The sequence below is a fragment of the Rhinopithecus roxellana genome, chromosome 9 (genome assembly GCF_007565055.1).
Source record: "Rhinopithecus roxellana isolate Shanxi Qingling chromosome 9, ASM756505v1, whole genome shotgun sequence".
NCBI classification, from domain to species: Eukaryota; Metazoa; Chordata; class Mammalia; order Primates; family Cercopithecidae; genus Rhinopithecus; species Rhinopithecus roxellana.
Window position 1 is genome coordinate 72,637,575 of NC_044557.1, and position 22,269 is coordinate 72,659,843.

The following is a 22,269-nucleotide window of genomic DNA, read 5'->3' on the forward strand; positions in this document are numbered from 1 at the left end:
GCTCATCCTTAGCAGATTTTTGGGAAATTATTTTTCATGAGAAATTTACTCATGGGAAAACACATCTTCTTATGTCTTTAGCCTTATTTGTCTATAGCCTTTATATTTTAAGGGCAGTTTGGCTTTTTATATACCCGTTGATCCTTTACCTAAGTGTCTTAAGCATATTGTTCAGTTGGTTTTTTTTTTTTTTTTTTAAATATAGACGAGATCTTGCTATATTGCCCAGACTGGCAGAGAACTCCTGGCTTCATGTGATCCTTTTACCTCAGCCTTCTAAGTAGCTGGGACTACAGGTGCAGGCATCACCATGTCCCACTGTTTCATTCTGTTTCAGAATAAAATGTTGCCGTCAAGAAGTATGATGCCATCTTGACTTGCTTTTTATCATAAGTGACTTTTTGTCTGGTTACCCAAAGGAATTTTTTCTTTATCTTTAAAATCCAGTAGTCTTACTACGATTTGTTTTATTGATTCTTCTTGGGTCAGTTTTCCCAAATACACAGTACACCCATTTAGTACATCAATTTAGCCCTTTTAGTTGAGAAAAGTTGCTTATAGAATTACAAGCATTTTTTTCTCTGCTTAGTTTTCTTTTTCAGAGTTTCAGTTACAAGTATATTAGACTTCATTTTTCTGTGTCCTTTATTATTCATTTTCCTTCAAATTATTTTGTCGTTTTCTGTATTTTATGTTTTCTCCATAATTTTTTATGAAGTTGATTCATATTTTTCTTGTCCGCCATGTTTAAATGAGGTAGTTTTCCTGGACTATTAGGAGGAGATGTTTATGGAATGGCAGGAAGTTGGAGATAGGTTAGGGTAGCTTTCCCAGCTTGGCTATTCTATTTCTACCTCTTTTTTGCTAAAGAGAACTCAAATACGACCTCTTTGTGTAGCCAGTCTTTCTTAGAACTGAGTGTGAATGTAGAATCTGTCTTAGAACTGAGTGTGACCCGGAAAGATTTTCTGGCTTCAGCCCACTGTTCTATTTCTAGAGCCCTCAAGATCTTGAATTCTGAAGTGTTGCTGTCAGCTTTAAATGTTACGTATTGTTGTTACAGTTTGTGTTTCTTCATTTTTGCTTTGTTTTCTTCTGGGATTGCTGCCTCTGGGCATCACTCCTTTTCTCACCCCTCCTTATCTGAACCATCTCTCCTTCTTGCCCTGGTGTTTCTGCCCTGGTTTGGTTTCAGTTTTTAATTGTTTTTCTTCAGGGTGTGAAGTTTTGTCCTTCTGGAAGAGGATGTTTGCTAGATATTTTAGAGATTTTAAGATAGTGGATGGTTAGACTTGTCTAATCTCATATTTGTGAATAGTTTTTTACACTTATATTTGTTTCGGAGCTTATGAAGACTTCTAGGCCCTTGGCAGATGCATCATCTCAGGTTTTCTTGTTCCGTGGGTTAACAATTCATAATTTGTTTGGTTTTTGGTTTCTTGTAGAGTAGTAGGTTGTCCTCTATTTCTATTTCTCCTACCACACAGTTGTTAATCTTTTGTAGGTCATGCTGCTCTTGATGACATAGTCACATTCTAGGGTTTAGAAAATTGACTGTTACCTAGTTTTTTTGAAAATGTCATCTGTGGGCTTGAGTTCTATTATGTTGGTTTTGGTGCTGGCTTTTTGTTGTTCGTTTTTGCCCTTCTGGTTGGAGAAAATTGAGGAGATTTAAAAAATGTAATGCCTCCATAATCACATCATCGAAAGTCACCTTTGTGTATTTTTATTGTCTGTTATAGAGCATGTTAGTTTTGTTGGCATATTGTAAGTCAGAGTATTTGTAAATATTAGCGAGACTGCTTCTTCAAATGTAGTTTGGGATAGCTCAGATCTGTAATGGAGTTCCACACAGAGTAGGCTTGGGAGTATGTGGAAGTGTGTGATTTAAAGGTAAGATTTGTATAATACAAAAGTAATGCTATGCATACTACATAATCATTTTTAAGACATTTATGAGAAACAGCTCTTCAGAGTGCTTTTTTGACATAACTATTTTAAAATCAGTTTTTGCTAAATTACAGTATAGAAATAAGAATTATAACAGAAAAAAAGGATGCAAGTAATAAATGTGCCTTTCAGTGACTAATATAAGGTAAATGTATCCAGGCTAATAAATATAAACATTGCAGCATCCCAAAGCCCTCTTGATAAGTCCTCTTAATTTCTCTTCTTGTATTCCTTAAGAGTACTCATTTATAACCCTGTAGTTTATGGAATCAGCCAGTATGTATTCTTTTCTGTCTTGCATATTTCTATCATTATTCAGTTTATGGGATTTATCCTTGTTTATGTCTGTAGTTCATTCATTTTCTTCTACTGTAGTTCATTGTATGAATGTTACACTTCGTCTAGTCAGTTATTGCTATGCATTTGGAATATTTTCTGTTTGGGCTATTTTGAATAAACTATACTGAATATTGCTGTACAGATCTTTTGGTGGACATGTATATGCAGTTCTTACTGTATGTGCAGTTCTGTATATCTGAGTGAAAATACTGGGTCATAGAATATATGTATATTTAACTTTAGTAGTTAAAGGCAGTTTTCCAAATTAGTTTGCTCCCACCAGCAGTAAGAGTTCTAATAGTCCCACATCTTCACCAACACTTGGTTCTGTCAGTCTTTGTAATTATAGCCATTCTGGTACATGTGTAGAGTGGTACTTTATGGTTTTATTTTGCATGTCCCTGATGATCAGTTCCATTTGGATATCCTCTTTCATGAAATATTTTTCTCATTAGTATTTGCATGACTTATTTCTTTAGTTTTTTGCTTTGAGCCCTTTTCTAGTTTTATGTATAAGCAAATATATATAACTTTTTACTTTTTTGCTTATATGATCTTGAGGAATAGAAGTTCTGAAATGAAATGTGTTCAGATGCCTCAGTCATTTGTTTGTGTTTTTTGTGTTCTGTTTAAGAAATCTTTTGCTACTCATGGTCATAAAGAATTCTGTGTGTCTTCAGAATTTCTATTTTACTTTTCATATTTAATCCACAACCCATTTGGAATTGATTTATTTTAATTTTTAATTTTTATTTTTTTGAGACAGAATCTGGTTCTGTCGCCCAGGCTGGAGTGCAGTGGCATGATCATGGCTCACTTTGCCCTCAACCACCCAGGTTGAGTTATCCTCCTGCCTCAGCCTCCCAACTCACTGGGACTGTAGGCGCATGTCACTGTGCTCAGCTAATTTTTAAATTTTTTGTAGAGATGAGGTCCAGCTGTATTGCACAGGCTGGTCTCAAACTCCTGGCCTCAAGTGATCCTCCTGTCTCAGTCTCCCGGTGGAGTGCCAGGATTATAGGTATGAATCACTGCATCTGGCCTGGAATTGATTTTTATGTATGATGTGAAATAGGGGGTCAGTTGCTCCCCATATGGATATCCAGTGTTTCTGTCCATCTTGTATTCTATCATGAGGCCTGTACATGGAAGCTAGTTCAGTGTCGTTAAAGAGAAGATTACAGATGCTGGACGCATGTTGTTTGGGTTCAAATTTTGACTCTGATATAATTATTAGCTATGCAAACTTGGGTAAATTACCTAACATCTCTTGGCTTATCTTTTCTTCTGCAAGATAGCCATAATAAAATATTCTGAGAATCAAAGAAGTTAAAACATAAGTTATCATGTTTTTCCTTCTCCCTGTCTCTTCAGTGTGACAAGACCCCCTTGAGGTGTGTTGAGGTATAATTTACATGTAATCAAATGCGTATATTTTAAGTATACAGTCTGAGTTTTAACAAATATGTACACCCCCTTACCAGCCCCCCACTCAAAATAGCATTTTCATCACCCAAGAAAGCTTCCTTCTGCCATTTTGCAGTCAACCTCATCCCCCACTGGGAGACAGACAAGCACTGATTTGATTTTTATCACCAAACATTAGTTTTGCCTGTACTATAACTTTGTATAAATGAGTTCATAGGCTATATGATCTTCTGTGTCTGGCTTCTTTCACTCAGCATGTTTTTGAGATTCATTCATTTACAATCCATTTCATTTTTCCTATTACTTTGTCTACCCGTGTATTTTCCACAAATTATATAAAGATACCAAGCAAGGTATCTCAGTTATTACAATGCATGAATCACTGACCTCTGAATTTGATAAGCAAATTTTTATTATTTGATTGTTTTTGTGGTTTTTTCTAATGAGTTTTCTTACAGATCTTACAGAGAATTTTGAAAGATTTACTTAAGCAAAATCTAACTGTATGAAAACAAAAATACAGAATTTGTGAATCATGTAGAAGAGTATAACTGTCAGAGAATGACATTCTTGATAACTAGGTAAATCTTTGGGATCTCAGTGAGAATTTCTTAATCGTATCTAAGCATGTATAGCCAGTATAGAGTATATAATATTTAATATGTGATTTTTCTAGATACTTATAAATTAGGGAATATTAGGTTTCAAAAACTGCTTTTCTTTCTTTGTTTCCACTTAATGATGAAACAGAATATGGCTACTATTTGCTCTTCAATTAGGTAATTGGTTTAGCATGTTCAGTAGAAGCAGACATATTTGATTAATGCACATGAAAAACTTTAATGTGAACTTACTCACAATGATTTTCCAGATAAATGCTTCTTTGGTGCACAGTTAAATCTGTGCTAGTGATTTATATGTTATTTATGATTGCAGCGGTGATTCTGTTACTGTCCTTTTGGGAAACAGAAAATTAAATCATGATTTGAGAGAAAAAATGATTCTGACTTAATCAGTTAAATTGCCATGCAGTTCTGGAATAGACAGAATGATTGCATGTCACATTACATTTGAAGTGATAGATTTATATTTCCAACTTTCTTTTATTTTTTCTGACACAAGTAAATTCATTTGGTTTTTTCCAAATTGCACTGGTTGTGAGTCATGTTGACACCATTTTAGGTGACTCTTTAAAATTAGCTAATTTTAAAAGATCACACTGTATTATTTTTATGTTTAAGTATAAACCAAGAAAAATACTGTATTTAAAAATACATGTTATGGTTTTAGCTCTGCAGATTTTTTTTTATTTTTACTTTGCTATTTAAAAGCAATTAGAATAAATGTTATGTGGTAATGTTACTATGTGATGTCCTATTCTGTACCCCTAATTTTCTCAGAATTAGACCTTTAAATATCTGATTAGGACCATTCCTATTTATGTTTCATAAATGGTGGTAAAAGGAAAAGCTTTCTATTTCTGGTAAATCCTTGTGTATTGTGTAATTTATTAACTGGGTAGCAAAAGTAATAAGCATGCCCCACAGCCTTTAGTCCTCAGGGGAAATTATAAAAAGACAAAGTTTTAAATGTGATATTGCTGTTACCTTATTTAACATATGAATTCCTTAAATTCGTGATGCCTTTTGAAAGGCAAGGTGATATTGATTTTTATGAGAAGCTTTTTTTTTTCCTCTGGCATTTCCACTAGAAACATCCTTTATTTACTTTTTCAAATCAGGATTCAACTACAAAAACTAATCTAATGGTTTAGAGTGTAGGAAGTGAGGGAATCATAACGTTAAGCTGTAGCCAGAGGGGTCAGAGACAGGTTACCAGTTCCTGAAGCCTGTTGCTTCTATGATGTTACCTGTGCTTGATCACTTAATCTTTCTGAACAGGTCATGAGAAGTTTTCCAAATTAAGGTAATTACAAAAGACAAGGAACACATCGTAAATCAAGTACTAAGTGCTTAAGACAGCATTGTTATTTGAAGAAATGATCAGTCACTTGAAAATGTATTGAGTGGTTTGATGTTAACTTGAAAACACTAGATGTTGCTAATACCAAGTATTTTAATCATATTTAACCAGGGGGAAAATGGGTAAAGTATATGTATATAAAACAAACTTTCTCCCATCTCCAACAAGGAACACTTGCTTATCTAGTAAAGCTTTTGTTTTAAATCAGACTAATAAATAATGGGAATTGTCAGTGCAGTTAACAAACTCATTTTAAAATCAGCATGTGGTATTCAACAGTGTTTCCCTCCAGCGATTATGTGTACGATACTGAATTTAATATGCCATGAATTTGCTTTTAAATACACAAATATAGGGTATATTTTGTGTATGTATTGATATATTCTATTTTGTTTTCATAGTAAAATCCAATCCCAATTAGTTTTATAATATAAATAAATTACAATTAATAAAGTAGAAATGCATACTTTAAAACATTTTTACATTGTTTTAATGTGTAGCGTAGGTTTTTACTTGACAGCTGTTTGCAGAACCGTATCATTTAGTTAACTAATAAATCTGGAAACTTAAATTATGAGCTACTTTAAATAATTTTAGAGAGTACTTGCAACTTTAAAATGTTTAGTGAAATAACTTGTATTTATATTGTACCTTCGTTTGAAATTGTAAAAATCTGTTTAGACATCAGATGAGTAGAAATGGTTCACACTCCTACATAAATATAAGCTAAATTGCATTTTAAAATTATACTTTTTATTTCATATTTTTTTGGTCTGAGTAGGATAGTTTCAAATCTATGATTTTATAGGTTGTTACACTATGTAAACATTTAAAACATTTAAACTGGCCAAGTGTGCAGTGAAATCTCTGTACACTTCTACTGAAGGTAAGACCTTAAAGGAAAATGTCCTTAATACCCAAATTTTATTCTTATTGAAAAAAACAAAGAATATATTTGATTTCCTACTAGTTATAAAATAGTCAGTGTTAAGTTTCATTAGCAATGTGAAGGTAAGATTGTCATTTTGAACCTACCACTGAAATTGAGCCTAATTGAGCTTTTTTTTTTTTAATTAGTTTGCAGGTCGAAGTAAGAAGGAAACCAAATATTCTCTTAAGGCTGTCGAAGACATGTTGGAAACATTGCAGATCACCCAGTCTTAAGGTTTCAAAAACTCTTTGACATTAGATTTCACAACTGCACAATTGAACTTATTGGCCTGTAACTTATTTACTAAATGCCCAGTGCTGTTTATATACTACAGTAATTTTCTGTTAAGAAGGCAGTTGTAAAGAATGTGTTTATATAAACCTAAAAATGCCTTTTACTGCTAAGTGGGAAGATGGGGGAAATCCATGGAAGAGAGATTTAAGACTTATTGATTGTACATCAGTCTCTTCATATCACATATATATATATATATATAAAACTCTAATGTAGAATAACCTTGTTAAATAAACCATGATGTTTTATTAAACTTGCGTATGAAGATTCTAACTTCATTTTGTTATACTCACAGTGGATATATTGTTTAAGAACTCAGTTTCTAGTTAACTCCTTACTGGTGATAGCAAAGACACAGCATGTGTAGCTGACAGAAGCAGATTATTTAGACTTTGTTTATATTGTCGAATTGGATTTTGCTGTACATTCCGGTGGACTATTTGAATTATTTTATCTGCTGTAATATCCTTTTGATGAATCTTGCTTAAAACATGTCATTCTCCAAAGTTCAGCAATATTTCTTTGTAAAATTTTTGTTTTGATATAGGACATAATTGAGATTTATACGTATAAAATGCCTTAAGGTAAATATGTTATGACACTTAAATTTAACTTTTATGCAAGTTATATTTATTGAATCCTTTAATAGTAAATTACATGAAAGAATATTCAAGAATCATATAGAGTAGGGATTAAGGGATTTTAGTGGCTATTTTTAATTTTGAAAAAAATAAGAAAATTAAAACTGTCCTTAGAAACGAAAATATTAAAATTTTCCTGTTCTATCATTACCTTAGTTAGAATTTTTTATTTTTCTCTTTTCATAATAAACAACCATTAGGCTACCTTCAACAGTATTTGACATGTTTCAGTAAAATAGAAGAGACTTTGAAAGTTAAATTTCATTTAGACACAAATCAGGTTTTAAAATAGCAACTGTTCATAGCAAATATTTGTGGTATTTATAATAAATATATTTAAATTTATTTTTATTAAAAATATACAGAGGCATCTGCAGACTTGCCATTACTGCTTTGGGCAAGTGGGGATTGTGGAGGAATTGACAATCTAGAAGTGTTTAGAAAGAAAAGTATTGTCAATATCAGCTTCTTTTAACCTTTTGAATAGTTCTGCTAATAAATTATTCTCCATATCTAGTCTAATTTTTCATATTACAGTCATTTTTGTTTTATTCTGCCATGAGTAATAGGCAACTAATTAATATCTTCCATGAAAGAACTCTTTTCATATGAAGGTAATTTTCTACTAATCTTTGTTACGACAAAGATCTACTCTTTGTACACATGAAATTAGTAACTGCATTTTCAACATGATGAACCATTTGAAATTTACATTTTCTGTAAAGAAAATAGTGCCTGTATGTTGTCTCACTGCCTTTTCCCCTTCAAACCTCCTCGCCATCAGTCACTGGATTAGTGTTTACTCTAGCAATTAAATTTGTGTAATAAGTAATTCAGTGCCTCTTATAGCTGTCTGCCTTAGTTTCACTTTTTTTTTTTTTTTTTTTTTTTTTGAGACAGTCTCGTTCTGTCGCCCAGGCTGGAATGCAGTGACGTGATCTTGGCTCACTGCAACCTCCACCTCCCAGGTTCAAGTGATTCTTGTGCCTCAGCCTCTGAGTAGCTGGGACTACAGGCATGCGCCACCATGCCTGGCTAATTTTTGTATTTTTAGTAGAGACGGGGGGTTTCACTATATTGGCCAGGCTGGTCTCGAACTCGTGGCCTCAAGCGATCTACCCGCCTCAGCTTCCCGAAGTGCTGGGATTACAGGCATGAGCCACTGGGCCTGGCCAGTATCACTTTATTTTTTCAAAATTTTAATAACTTCTTGCCAAGATTTTATATTTGTTAAGCACATTGTCATTCCGTAGTAATTTATAAACTTCAACTTAAATGTACTGATAATCCCATTACAGTAGGCAGTTGCCTACAGCTATTACCTTTATTTCTTCTTTGTTTAACAGTACCCTAATTTGATCCAATAGTGGCAAGGATCCCTTTTCCTCAAAGACATTAGGACCTAATCCCAGCTCCAGAGGCTGCACCTTCATTGATCTGAAACAGAAGTGGTAGTTTTATTCCGTATAGTCTGATTACTTTTTGCAATGAAGGAAATGAACCATCTGTTCTGTCTGTCTGTTGTGGTAGCTACTAACCATATGTGATATTGAGTACTTGATATGTGGCCAGTGCAATAGAGAAATTGAATGAAATGAACAGAACCCTACTGAGAAGGGCTTTCCCTTCAAATTAAAAAATCAGAGCTTTGTGTAAAAACAGTCTTTGCCTCTTTCTCCTCTTTCTGGCCAACAACATGCCAAAAGGTGCAGCTGCCATCTTAAATGGCATGAAACAGCAAATATGAGAATGAAAGTGACATTTCAGAGATGGAACTGAAGGAGGATTAAGGGGATCCTGGGTCCCTGATAAGGCATCGTTGAACACCCAAACCAAGATGAGCAATTGCCAAACTCCGCTGGGTCCCTGATGGAATTGTTGAACACCCAAACCAAGATGAGCAATTGCCAGACTCCCCAATTATTACATGAGAAATAATAAACTCCTGATTGTTTAAGACACTGTTTGATTTCCTGTTACTTCAGCCATGTATGTTTTTAACTAATATATCTGCTTATCCACTCTTCAACTTTTTTTAACGTGTAAAATTCTTATTTTAGACATGTCAGGAATACTATTTCAGAATTGAATCATTTAAAGCAAGCAGATAATTGCATATAACAAAAGAAGTAATGTCTTATTGCAGCTCAGCACCTAGCATTCTGAGCCAACAGAGGTGAAAAAGGGACATGTTTACACAGCTTTAACCATAAAAATAATACTGATTTGGGGGCACAAGAGGATGTAGAGAAAAATGTAAAGGGAAGAACAGTATTTTAATATGCTGCAAGCGTATACTTCCAACTTTTTATTGACAAATATTTCAAATAATCTTTTTGTCTTATATACTGTAGCCCACTTATCGTCAAAGTAACTTCATTTTAATTCATTTCATAGAACCATAGGATTTTAGACAGGACTTTGGAGATGATTTTGTTGTACTTCATTTTAAGATTAGGAGATCTGAGGTTCAGATAAATTAACCTCTTGTGTTACAGAGCGTGGACTAGACCCAGGATGTCAGGGGTTTCCAAGTCAGCATTTTTTCTGGTATCCTCTGCTGCATCTGGCTATCTTGTGATGTTCTAATTTTAGAGTGACAAAAATGAGAGCCAGTTATATGCAAGGGTCATAACTTGTTAGCAGATCGGGGATTATAATTCGGATGTTCTGATTTGTAAAACAATTTTTAATTGAATAAAAAGGTAAATTATATTTTAATTTAAATTGTGTTTAAATTATTTAAGATGTTATTTCATTTACAGTCAATATGAGAACTATTTCAGAATATTTAGAATATAATATAATGCCATTTTGCTCTCTGCCCCCACCGTTAAAACTCTTGTTGTTTTCCATTTATTGGCCTTCGAGGATCTGTATAGTATCAGAATCAAGGGGAGAATTCAGATTTCTTTAATTGTAAACGATGTCCTTCCACTTTCCCACACTTTGAATTCAGCTACGCTTAAAGTGCATGAAGTTGTTATACTTCCTTCTTCCACAAACATTCAACATCTACAAAATAATGTGATGAAAGACTAAATGCGTTCCTCTTAAGATTAGGAACAAGATAAGGATATGAACACTCACCACTCCTATTCAATGTAGTACTTGGCATCCAGTGCAATAACGTAAGAAAAGGGGATAAAAGGCACAGAGATTGGAAATGAAAAAATTAAACTTTATATTTGCATTTAACATTATTTTCTACATACAAATTCCTCAGAAATCTCCAAGAACTTACAAGAACTAGTGAATTTAATAAGATCACAGAATACAAGATTGACCACACAAAAATTGTGTTTCTGTATGCTAACACCATTTACAATTTTGAAATGTAATACTAGGTCTAAATCCAACAAAACACCTACAGGACCTTGTTGATGAAGAGTCAAACTCTAAAATATTTGAAGAGATTTATTTTGAGCCAAATGTGAGTGACTAATGGGCTGTGACACAGCCCACAGGAGATCCTGAAAACATGTGCCCAAGGTGATTGGGTTACAACTTGGCTTTATACATTTTAAAGAGATGTAAGGCATCAGTCAATACAGGTAAGATGTACACTGATTTAGTTTAGGAGGGTGGGACAACTGAAAGCGGGGGCTTCCATGTCATAGACAAATCCAAATATTTTCTGATTGGCAGTCGGTTATTATCAGTAGAAAGGGATGTCTGGGATACGATAACGGGTTGTAGAGACCGAGGTTTTATGCAGATGAATCCTCCAGATAACATGCTTCAGAGAGAGAATAGATTCAGAGAGAGAATAGATTGTAAATGTCTAGACTTAAAGAGTCTGAAACATAACCATTTATATGAATTGGAAGACAATATATTAACTAAGTTGCCCCCAAGTTGATTTATGGGTTTAATACAATTCCTATAAAAATCCCAGAAGGATTCTTTGTTGAATAATTCTGATTCTAAAGAATGTAAAATTTCCACCACAGGTTTAGCTACCTGGGAGGTGGAGGTTGCAGTGAGCTGAGATCACACCACTGCACTCCAGCCTGGGTGACAGAATGAGACTGTCTCAAAAAAAAAAAGAGAACCTAAGGCAGACAGCTATAAGAGTTACTGAATTACTTATTACACAGGTTTAGCTACCCTGGAAATCAGTTTATCATACACTTTTATGTTACAACTATCATGCATCTTTCATTTGGAGCATTTATCACTTTAATTATATTTTCAGGTGATTATCTGTCTCCCTCAGTAGATTATTAAATTGCATGAGGGCAGAGACCCTATATGTTTTTGGCCATGTTTACCTTATCAGTTTCTACCATGGTGCTTGCATATGGTATGTATTTGAATGAATTAAAAATACTATGCACATTTAGGTATAGTTTTAACAAATCTTACTTGCGGAAGTAGCTTAATTCTACGTCTGCACTTAGTTCTCTAGTAAAAGAAACTGCAGGAAGGCACTTCAGAAATCTAATCTGCTGGCCGGGTGTGGTGGCTCAAGTTTGTAATCTCAGCACTTTTGGAGGCGAAGTGGATGGATTGCCTGAGGTCACGAGTTTGAGACCAGCCTGGCCAATATGGTGAAAACCTGTCTCTACTAAAAATACAAGGTGGCCCATGCCTGTAATCCCAGCTACTCAGGAGGCTGAGGCTGGAGAATTGCTTGAACCCGGGAGACTGAGGTTTCTGTGAGCCGAAATCGTGCCACTGCACTCCAGCCTGGGTGGCAGAGCAAGAATCTGTCTCAAAACAAAACAAAATCTAATTTGCATATCATGAACAACACAGTAATACAACTAAGATGATCATATATATAAAACACAGAAAGAATAGGAAAAAATAATTCTTAGAAATTTGTTTAGTTTGAAAAATGCAAACTGGAGGCATTCTTAGCCCCCAATTTTGCCCAACTCTGAAGATTATGTGAATGCCGAGAGAAGTTGATGGACTATAGAAAGGTCTAGTTAGTGGTTCTCAAAGTCTGGTCACTTGGAAACTTGTTAGAAATGAAAACTGTTGAATCCCACCCCATATCTACTGAATGAGAAACTTGAGTGGGGTCCACTTTGTGTTTTAACAAGCCTGTCATATGTTTCCGAGGCCCACTAAAATTTGAGAGCCATTGGTGTCAAATAGATTGTATTTTGAAAACTGATTGAAAGAAGCAAATGATTTCATGGAGATCTGCATGTTACTTTGCTTCTTACATTATGATTGTGTGTGGCATTTTTTAAGTTATCCCCTCTTCTTATTTATATGTTTTTCCCCATCTCCTGTTCTATTTTTTTGGGGGGTGGGGGGTGGGGGAGGCAGCCATATTCTCCCTAGATGCTAAAGAACTGAGTTACACGTTTGTTTTGTATATTGAATGGAATATCTTTCTCTTAATAATTCTAAAATTAGTACACAGAATTATACTATTATTTTCTTTCTCAGAAGCCAAGCTGAATTCACTTGATTTGTATTGACTGCTTTCAACAGCTTTTTTAAAAAAACTTACAATTCTTAAGAGAAGGGAGTGAAGATGGGCCAGTGGTTTTTTTTGGGGGGGGCGGGGGGGAGACTGAATCTAGCTTTGTCACCCAGGCTGGAGTGCAGTTGGTGTGATCTCAGCTCACTGCAACCTCTGCCTCCCAGGTTCAAGTGATTCTGCTGCTTCAGCCTCCTAAGTAGCTGGGACTACAGGCACCCGCCACCACACCCAGCTAATTTTTGTATTTTTAGTAGCGATGAGGTTTCACCATGTTGGTCAGGCTGGTCTTGAACACCTGACCTCACGTGATCCACCTGCCTTGGCCTCTCAAAGTGCTGGGATTACAGGTGTGAGGCACTGCACCCTGCCAGGCCTGTGGTCTTTAGAAAAAGAAATTTATTTATCTATACATGTATGTTCATGTATGCATCTCTCTATGCATATATGCATATTTGTATGTATTTTAGAACCCGATTGTAATAACCACAGTGGAAACAGAAAGTATGAACTTTGTATTATAGTGAGCATAGTAGAAGACAAGAATAATATAAAGACTTTTATTTGCTTTTTTTTTTTATTATACTTTAAGTCCTAGGGTACATGTGCACAACGTGCAAGTTTGTTACATATGTATACATGTGCATGTTGGTGTGCTGCACCCATTAACTTGTCATTTACATTAGGTATTTCTCTTAATGCTATCCCTCCCCCCTCCCCCAACCCACCACCCCATGACAGGCCCGGGTGTGTGATGTTCCCTGCCCTGTGTCCAAGTGTTCTCATTGTTTAATTCCCACCTATGAATGAGAACATGCGGTGTTTGGTTTTCTGTCCTTGCAATAGTTTGCTCAAAATGATGGTTTCCAGCTTCATCCATGCCCCTATAAAGGACATGAACTCATCTTTTTTTATGGCTGCATAGTATTCCATGGTGTATATGTGCCACATTTTCTTAATCCAGTCTATCACTGATGGACATTTGGGTTGATTCCAAGTCTTTGCTATTGTGAATAATGCTGCAATAAACATACGTGTGCATGTGTCTTAATATAAAGACTTATACAAATTGTTTTTTAATTAAAAAACCAATTAATAATTAGATTTGGATGCCAATAAAAGTTAAATTAGAAGCATATTGCTATAAACCACTTGCAGCCACAAATAAATAGGTGAATTCCAGTAGGATTGTTACATCTCTCCTACTCCTTATAAGAATGTGTAAATATTATAAGTAATACAATTTATATTCAAATCATGAGAACCCTGAAAAATGTTTCCAGCTCAACAGACTGCTGCCACCAACAATAAACTTGGAGACATTAATCTTGCAAATAAGTCGCTACTGGGGAAACATCTACCTGCAGTAGACCAAGTAATGGTGAGTATTTCCAAACAGACAGAATGGATTCCTAACTGAAGAAATCTGAGCTCATGCCTAACAATACTAAGAATTTCTTTTAATTGTGAATTCAGTTCCCTTTTTAGGCAACTTAAATATTACATGAAAACATGGGTAAGAATTATGTGAAAACATATGTGTATCATCTTTTGAAAACCCTAGGTAAAAATGTGTACGATCAACATCATATCTGTTTGAAATGAAATTAGAGGTCTCCAGAGTGGTAACAATAGCCAGTGATTTCAAGAGTTGGACTCAAATGATAGCTGATTTTGGATTTAGTTTCACTATACTGATCGACCTGTCATATGTAGTATGCCAGAGAACATAGGAGACAACACAGCCCCATTGGCTGGTAATTTTCTAATGACCCACCTACTATGACCAAAACCAAACTGCACGGATAAATATGTCTATAGTTCTTCTGAGAGGAATAAAAGTTGGGTAGTTCCAAATAAAAGCATTGGGAAAGACTGTATAAGAATGTCTTACTAAAACGAACTTCAGATAGCACCACTGATATGATGATTTAAGAGAAGTTGCAGCAGTTGGGACATAGACATGGTACAAAACAAATGGTTACCTCTTCAGTAATACCCAGGAATCACAGCTGTACTTAGAAACAGGCCCTGTGGTATCAGCTGGCTCTGAGGAGAGTAATCTGATGGTCACCTGGCAGATTTAATGTTGCTATCTTTTCATGTAAGCAGAATTATTCTCAAATATTAAGGGCAATGAAATACATGTATTTGGAAAGGACTTCAATGCGTACACAAATGCAGTCTTTCAAATATTAGAGAAGGAATTTCTGAAAATACATTAAAGATGTAAAAATAGTTTAAGACAATATTGTTTCTTTTAACTTGGGGGTGTATACTGCTAAATATTTCATTGTTTTATTTTATTATTCTCTAAATAATAACGATTTCCCCAGAAGGAAATATTTACTAGTCTAAAAAGACTCATAATTAGGTATTTTGTGGCTTAAATTATGGCCTAATTTTGTTTAATGACTTTGAATCTGTACTTAATATTTTCTTTTTGTCTTTTTTGTTTTTTTTTGAGTCTTGCTCTGTCGCCCAAGCTGGAGTGCAGTGGTACAATCTCGGCTCACTGCAAACTCCGCCTCCCAGGTTCAAGTGATTCTCCCGTCTCAGCCTCCCAAGTAGTAGCTGGGCTTACAGGCGTGCACTACCACACCTGGCTAATTTTTAAATTTTTAGTAGAGATGGGGTTTCACCATGTTGGCCAGGCTGGTCTCAAACTCCTGACCTCAGGTAATCTGCTTGCCTCAGCCTCCCAAAGTGCTGGGTTTACAGGTGTGAGCCACTATGCCCGGACGTGAATTTGTACTTAATTTTTTCTATTAACAAACTTCAAATATCAGTGGACAAGTTTTCAATTCATAGTTTTAACAGTCATTGATTAGAAATAATAAAAAGTTTGATTTTTCAATTGGATGATTTTCCTCCTACTAGCTTGTAGAAGTACGCCACCTAGAGCTTTAAATTTTTTTAATTATAGAAACTGCAGGCTGGTTTGTTTGTTTGTTTGTTTGTTTTGGTTATTTTAAACTAGAAGTAGGCATATTTTAATCAAAATCAAGCCAAATATTATAATAATCATGGAATCTTATAAATGTATTCTTGGTTTTTACATGTAACTTTCTCAAGATTGCTATATAGGGGATAGAATATTTTTGTTTAATACTTCCAGATTAAACAATTCACCTATATGCCCACATAAGATAGACAATAAATCATGCTCAGGAATTATAATTTGTAAAGTCTGATTCAATGATATTGGGACTAATTTTTTTTTTTTTTTTTTTTGAGACAGAGTCTCGCTCTCTCGCCCAGGCTGGAGTGCAGTGGTGGGATCTCAGCTCACTGCAAACTCTGCCTCCCGGGTTTACGCCATTCTCCTGCCTCAGCCTCCTGAGTAGCTGGGACTACAGGCGCCCGCCACCTCGCCCAGCTAGTTTTTGTATTTTTTTTAATAGAGTCGGGGTTTCACTGTGTTCGCCAGGATGGTCTCGATTTCCTGACCTCGTGATCCGCCTGTCTCGGCCATTGGGACTAATTTTAATGTTATCTGTACCAAGTAAAATATAAATACTTGAAAGATATAAATAGTGCATTGTATGTGTGTATATATATGTATATATATAAATACAATCACAGTGTATGTTAACCTTGTTGTTTTTGATGGATTTTTAAAAAGTTTAATTGCAGATGACATAGCCATTGAGTAAATTTTAATACTGGAGATCTGAAAATACCAGTAACGTTTTTCAAATGCTAATAAATTGTGGATGAAAATAACTTTTTGTTCGGCTTCTTATGGTTTTCAGGTGGACATGATACATGCGTATTTCTTAGGAAAAAATCTAGAAAGAACTAGTTTTATAATTTATCCATAGACCTAAATATCTTTATTGAGAAGATAATGCGTAAGATGTTGAAGCCTATAGGCTTCTTCAACTAGGCAGTGTCAAAAAGTATTGAGATGTTATAGTGATTATGATGGAGAAAGATATTTAAAAAATTGTGAAACTTTGGATTTAAAACCAAAGCTATTTGCAGAGGTAAACAGCCTTTATCTTGTTCCTGCTTTAAAAGATTCTGTTCTCTTCTGGTTTTTATATCTGTTGATACGTAATGCTTGAAATTTTTACTTTTAGATGTTCAGACTTTAGAACAGTTATAGGCAAATGTTATTTCCTGCAAGATGGGCCGCAAGAGATCAGATTCTCTAAGGAAGTACTGCTTTGATTTATTAGTGTCCTGAGTTAGTAATTTCTAAAAGCTAGAGGAAAAATTCCTGTACACGAGGGGAACTTGTCTTCAATTTCCTTTCCCCTACAACATCTAACATATATTGAGCCCACAGTGAATGCTTATGAATATTTGTTGATTTCATATTTTGTCTCCAAGCCAGCTAATGGTGAGGAGTGTCATTCAATTGCTAAACTTTAACACTCAAATTAGGTTATCAAACTATGAATTTGTTTAGTAAAGTTGGAAAGTTGTTTGTGGTTTTTTTTTTTTAAATTGAATGTGGCCAATTTTATTTAAGGCTCAGCAGGAACTTTGTGATAGCAGTTATCTATTGCAGCAGTTCAGAATGAAAGACGTAGGAAATTTCTCAATCCATTAAGAATATGAACCAGACAGAAAAATTACCCATTGGGTAACAGTAAATGTCGGTGTTAAACAAAAAACAAAAAATGTTGTTTTCAGTTATAAGGAACGCATAAATTTTATTTGTAGTATAGCCTCAAGACTGAATATGCTGCCTAGAATGTCTTCCAGTTGCTATGGGGAGTTCTGTTATTTGTCAATGTAGGGTTTCCTACTTGGCAGCATTATATATTTATGATGGCATCTGTGTTTTCTGGTTGTTGCATTTGCAGTGGAACTTGTATTTTGGCCAGTTGAAGAGAGAGGGGAAAAGAAAGCAAATTAAACTTGACTTCTTGGTAACGAAGCAGTAGCTTCTTGTTACTTGCATCATTATATTCCAAGAACACCAAATGCAACTGCAGTTGTGTGCTATACTTACTCTACATATAACTGACTACATTTGCAGTATAATAAAATTTTATAATAATATTAAAACCCAAAAGTTAAAAAGAGTATTATGCTTTGTCAGTTTACATGGCATTTTTTCAAGTGGAATTTTAATATGAGAAATTAAACTATGTAGAATGATATTTTTTGTTTTCTTTTTAGTTAAAGAAAAACTATCATCACCTATGCCATCATGTAAGTTTTATTAGAACAAGTGAAAATCTAAATGAACTAATTTAAAAATTGTTTCCCTTCAACTTTTATGACAGAAACAGAATAAAAAGTAAACTCATAAGTATCTGGTATTTCTTCTTAAAAATATTTTCAGTATATGTTTTAGATTTCGTTTTACTACACATTTAGCTCAAGCCCGTCGTGTAAATTAATCTGCATCTACTACATTGACCTATAATGCTTGATGATGTTCATAAAGATTATCTTCAGTCATCCTAAGAAGTGCCTTTTTAATATTAAGGACATAGAAGCACCTTCTTAGTATTGGTTCTAAATATGAGGAATGAACTCCCAAATGCTCACATATTAAATTATATTCTCCATAATTTATAGATTTGCAGATTATGTTCATTGTAATTTGTGTATTTCTTTTTATCTTTTGAACAATGGCAGTCTCAGAGGCAAAGTTTAGTTAAATATCTACTAACTTAATGTAGAGCACTGTATATGCTCTAACTATGGTACACAATTATTTTCCCTGGCTTCTGGAAGCTTCTAAAATGAATATACCAGTGGTCCTGGTATGTATAAAACAGAAGGCTGCATGGAAACAAAAATCTAATACTTAGAGATTGCCTTCAAGGACCTTGTAATTTAGTTTGTAGACAAGGCATAAGAATGAAAATTATTTCAGTATAATCAGCCTATAGCTTTCCAGTAAGTAGGTCAGTATAAAAGTGATTTTCTTTTTTTTTTTTTGTTTTGTTTTGTTTTGTTTTTTGAGATGAGGTCTTACTCCCTTTTTTTTGAGATGGGGTCCAGCCAGGCTGGAGTGAAGTGGCGCAGTCTCAGCTTACTGCAACCTCTGCCTCCTGGGCTCACGCGATCCTCCCATCTCAGCCTCCTGAGTAGCTGGAACTACAGGTGCATGCTACCATGCCCAGCTAATTTTTGTATTTTTTGTAGAAACGGGATTTTGCCATTCACCCAGGCTGGAAGAGTGACTTTTAATTGCCTAGTGAATTAATATGTTTGTGATATTTATCTTCAGATGAAGATGCCACTAAAGATTGGAGGATTCTGTAAAGACAAGGGAGGAGAAGGGGCTTGGTCTTGATATTGAAAGTTGGATAGTATTTATTTATTTATTGAGACAGGGTCTCGCTGTGTCACCCAGGCTAGAGTGCAGTGGCCCAATCTCCCTTCACTGCAACCTCCACCTCCTGGGTCCAAGCGATTCTCCTGTCTCAGCCTCCCAAGTAGCTGGGACTACAGGCACGCGCCACCACGCCAGGCTAATTTTTTGTATTTTAATAGAGACGGAGTTTCACCATGTTGCCCTGGCTGGTCTCGAACTCCTGAGCTCAAGCAATCTTCCCTTCTCAGCCTCACAGAGTGCTAAGATTACAGGCGTGAGCCACTGCACCCGACCAAAAGTCAGATAGTGTTGGCATTCTCAGTGGAGGGAGCAACTTATGCATCAATCTTAAAGATGAGAAAACAGTAATTTTTAGAGGCACACTGAGTAGATTTTTCTTACTAGGATGGAGAATTTTAAAAAGCAAGTAGAGAGAAAGAAGGGCGGGAGGTATTACTATATTAGAACAAATATTTAGCACTTTACAATTTATAAGAGATTTCTATATAATTCCCATTTAATCAAAATACCTGTGATCTAGTATTTTTATTACTCCTATGTAAAAAATAAATATAGCGCTGACAATAGGAAACTATTGTTATAAAATATAAATGAGCAAAACATAAATTTAACCTCTGATGAGCTAAAGAGAAAAATATAACAAAAGTTAGGGTGGAGTAGAGGATAGGTACAAGGTAGAGTGTGATAATTTAATCTTTTGTTACAAAAGAGACTGATTAAAATTAAAACACATGGTTTCAAAAGTGACATCAAAGACTCTTAACATTTTTTTCTTAGCCTTAGAGAGATGCTTTATTTAGCAACCATATCTCCTATGGAGGTGAAACTTTATCTGAATTTCAGTATTGCTTTCCATTTATTTTTAAATTTTATTTTTACAATAATCATGATTATTCAATTTTTCTTAAATTTTATCTGCTCATCTGAGGTTTCCTTTTACAAACTATGTATTTGTAAGGATGCTTAATAAAAGTTGGCAATGGCTATATTTAGGTGATGGGATATTTGTAGATTGTTAGAGTTTTTTTCTTGACATTTTTTAGTGTACTTTCTAACCTGAATGTGCATCAGCTTTTCCTAAAATAATAAAGGCATTATTCTTAAAATAAGAACTTCATGCAACTGATGTTCTAAGGAATATACTTTGGGGACCACTGCTATTTATCATTATTTTCCAACCTTTTTGGATGAATGATCTCTTTCTCAATAATGTATGACCTTGCCAAATAAAAAATTATTTTCCAATTTTTATATGGCATGTAATAAAGTGATTTAGGAAAAAAAGTTTTTATACTTATTATACTTTACTCTCATATGATGACATATGAGAGAAGGTTGCTACTTATTAGTATATCTTCACAAATAACACACAGTAGATATTAGTAGCTTTTACTCCCAATTAAAATTAGATCATATTGGATATTATTGTCACTACAGTTTATCTTATTAATATTGTTTTCCGGGAGGAGTACAGGAAATATTGATACACTTTTAAAGAATTATAATTGGACAAATTAAGCTAATGGGTCCAAGGAAGATCATTTTGAGGCAAATTTGCACATTTATCTATTTCTACCCCTCATTATCATATATTTCAACATTTTCTTGTATTTCTTCAGTCATTGACTGCTTATGGATATAAATTATGTCTTAAGGGACCAGAAATAGATGATTTAAAACGAAGTAATGATGAATGCCATCGTCGTGACTAGCAGTGCTCTGTTGAGTCTGGCAGTGACTGCACCTGGAGCACCTTCCTTTGATTTCTGATGATTACTGTTATTTTCACTGTGCTTCCACTCCCAGGCTCTCGAAATGCTCCATTGAGATGAGTATTTTAAAAATAATTTTATTTACATTAAAAAGTAAGTACTGAAACAGATACTATTATTGACTTTAACATCCCCTAGGAGAACTTCATGAGCCCTTAAGGATTACTGTTTGGAAAATGTCTAAATAGGAGCTGATGAAAGCATCGGGTTCCATGTAATTCTTAAGGAAAAGAGGGAATGTAGAGAGAGAAGAGCAGGTTAAGGGGCTAAAGTATCAGGCTTCTTATCCCAGGATTTTGGGAGGCCGAGGCTGGTGTATCACCTGAGGTCAGGAGTTCGAGACCAACCTGACCAACATGGTGAAACCCCATCTCAGCTAAAACTACAAAAATTAGCCGGACATGGTGGCCGGCGCCTGTAATCCCAGCTACTCGGTAGGCTGAGGCAGAAGAATCTCTTGAACCCAGGAGGTGGAGGTTGCAGCGAGCCAAGATCGCGCCACTGCACTCCAGTCTGGGCGACAGCAAGATTCCATCTCAAAAAAAAAAAAAAAAAAAAAAAAAAAGAAAGTTGGAAGCAGAAGTAAAAAACATGGTAAACGAATGAGAACTAAATAAATATAATAATTGAGAGCTCTGCATTAGATGTGACAGGGAGAACAAGCAAAAAGATATTTCAGAGAAGATCACTGGAATTGGCAGAGGCCTTGAAGGGCAGAGTCTAGCATACAGGAGAGGTAAAGCCACATTCTTTGAAGGTAAGCAGATGTGTTTACCTCTTTCTCACTGTACTGGTGCATTATGGGGTAAATGTTCTGTATTACTTTTCCTTGTATGCTAAGCACAGAGTTTTTCCTATAGCAGGCACCAGACTGTGGTCTTGGTGGTACATGACTATTGATGATTACAGATCAAAAAAGACTTGACCAGTTTAAGATCTTGATGGGTATTGAACATTCAAAGGATGATGGAACTCTGGGAGTGATTCACAGAAGGACAGATGATTTGAAGATGTTAGTAATTAAAGACAACATGGATGTTAAATAATGAAAAATAAAGTTGGATGGAAAATAAACCATTTGGATTGGCCTCTGGAGTCCAAGAAGAATATTATTCCTCCTACCTCTCCCTTACTCTGGCTCTTCCTATTGTAGCCATGTGGGTCAGTAACGCCATTGAAAA

At 34.9% G+C, this 22,269-nt stretch overlaps 1 protein-coding gene across 1 annotated transcript in view; it reads left to right on the forward strand.

The window, feature by feature from the left end:
- The window catches only part of EMC2 (ER membrane protein complex subunit 2), a 52,309-nt gene extending 44,800 nt beyond the window's left edge, over positions 1 to 7,509 (forward strand). Inside the window, exon 11 of the mRNA XM_010370810.2 lies at positions 6,778 to 7,509. Within this exon, the coding sequence (XP_010369112.1) occupies positions 6,778 to 6,864 (87 nt within the window). The 3' untranslated portion in view covers positions 6,865 to 7,509. The remainder of the gene's footprint in view (positions 1 to 6,777) is intronic.
- The last annotated feature ends 14,760 nt before the right edge of the window (positions 7,510 to 22,269 follow it).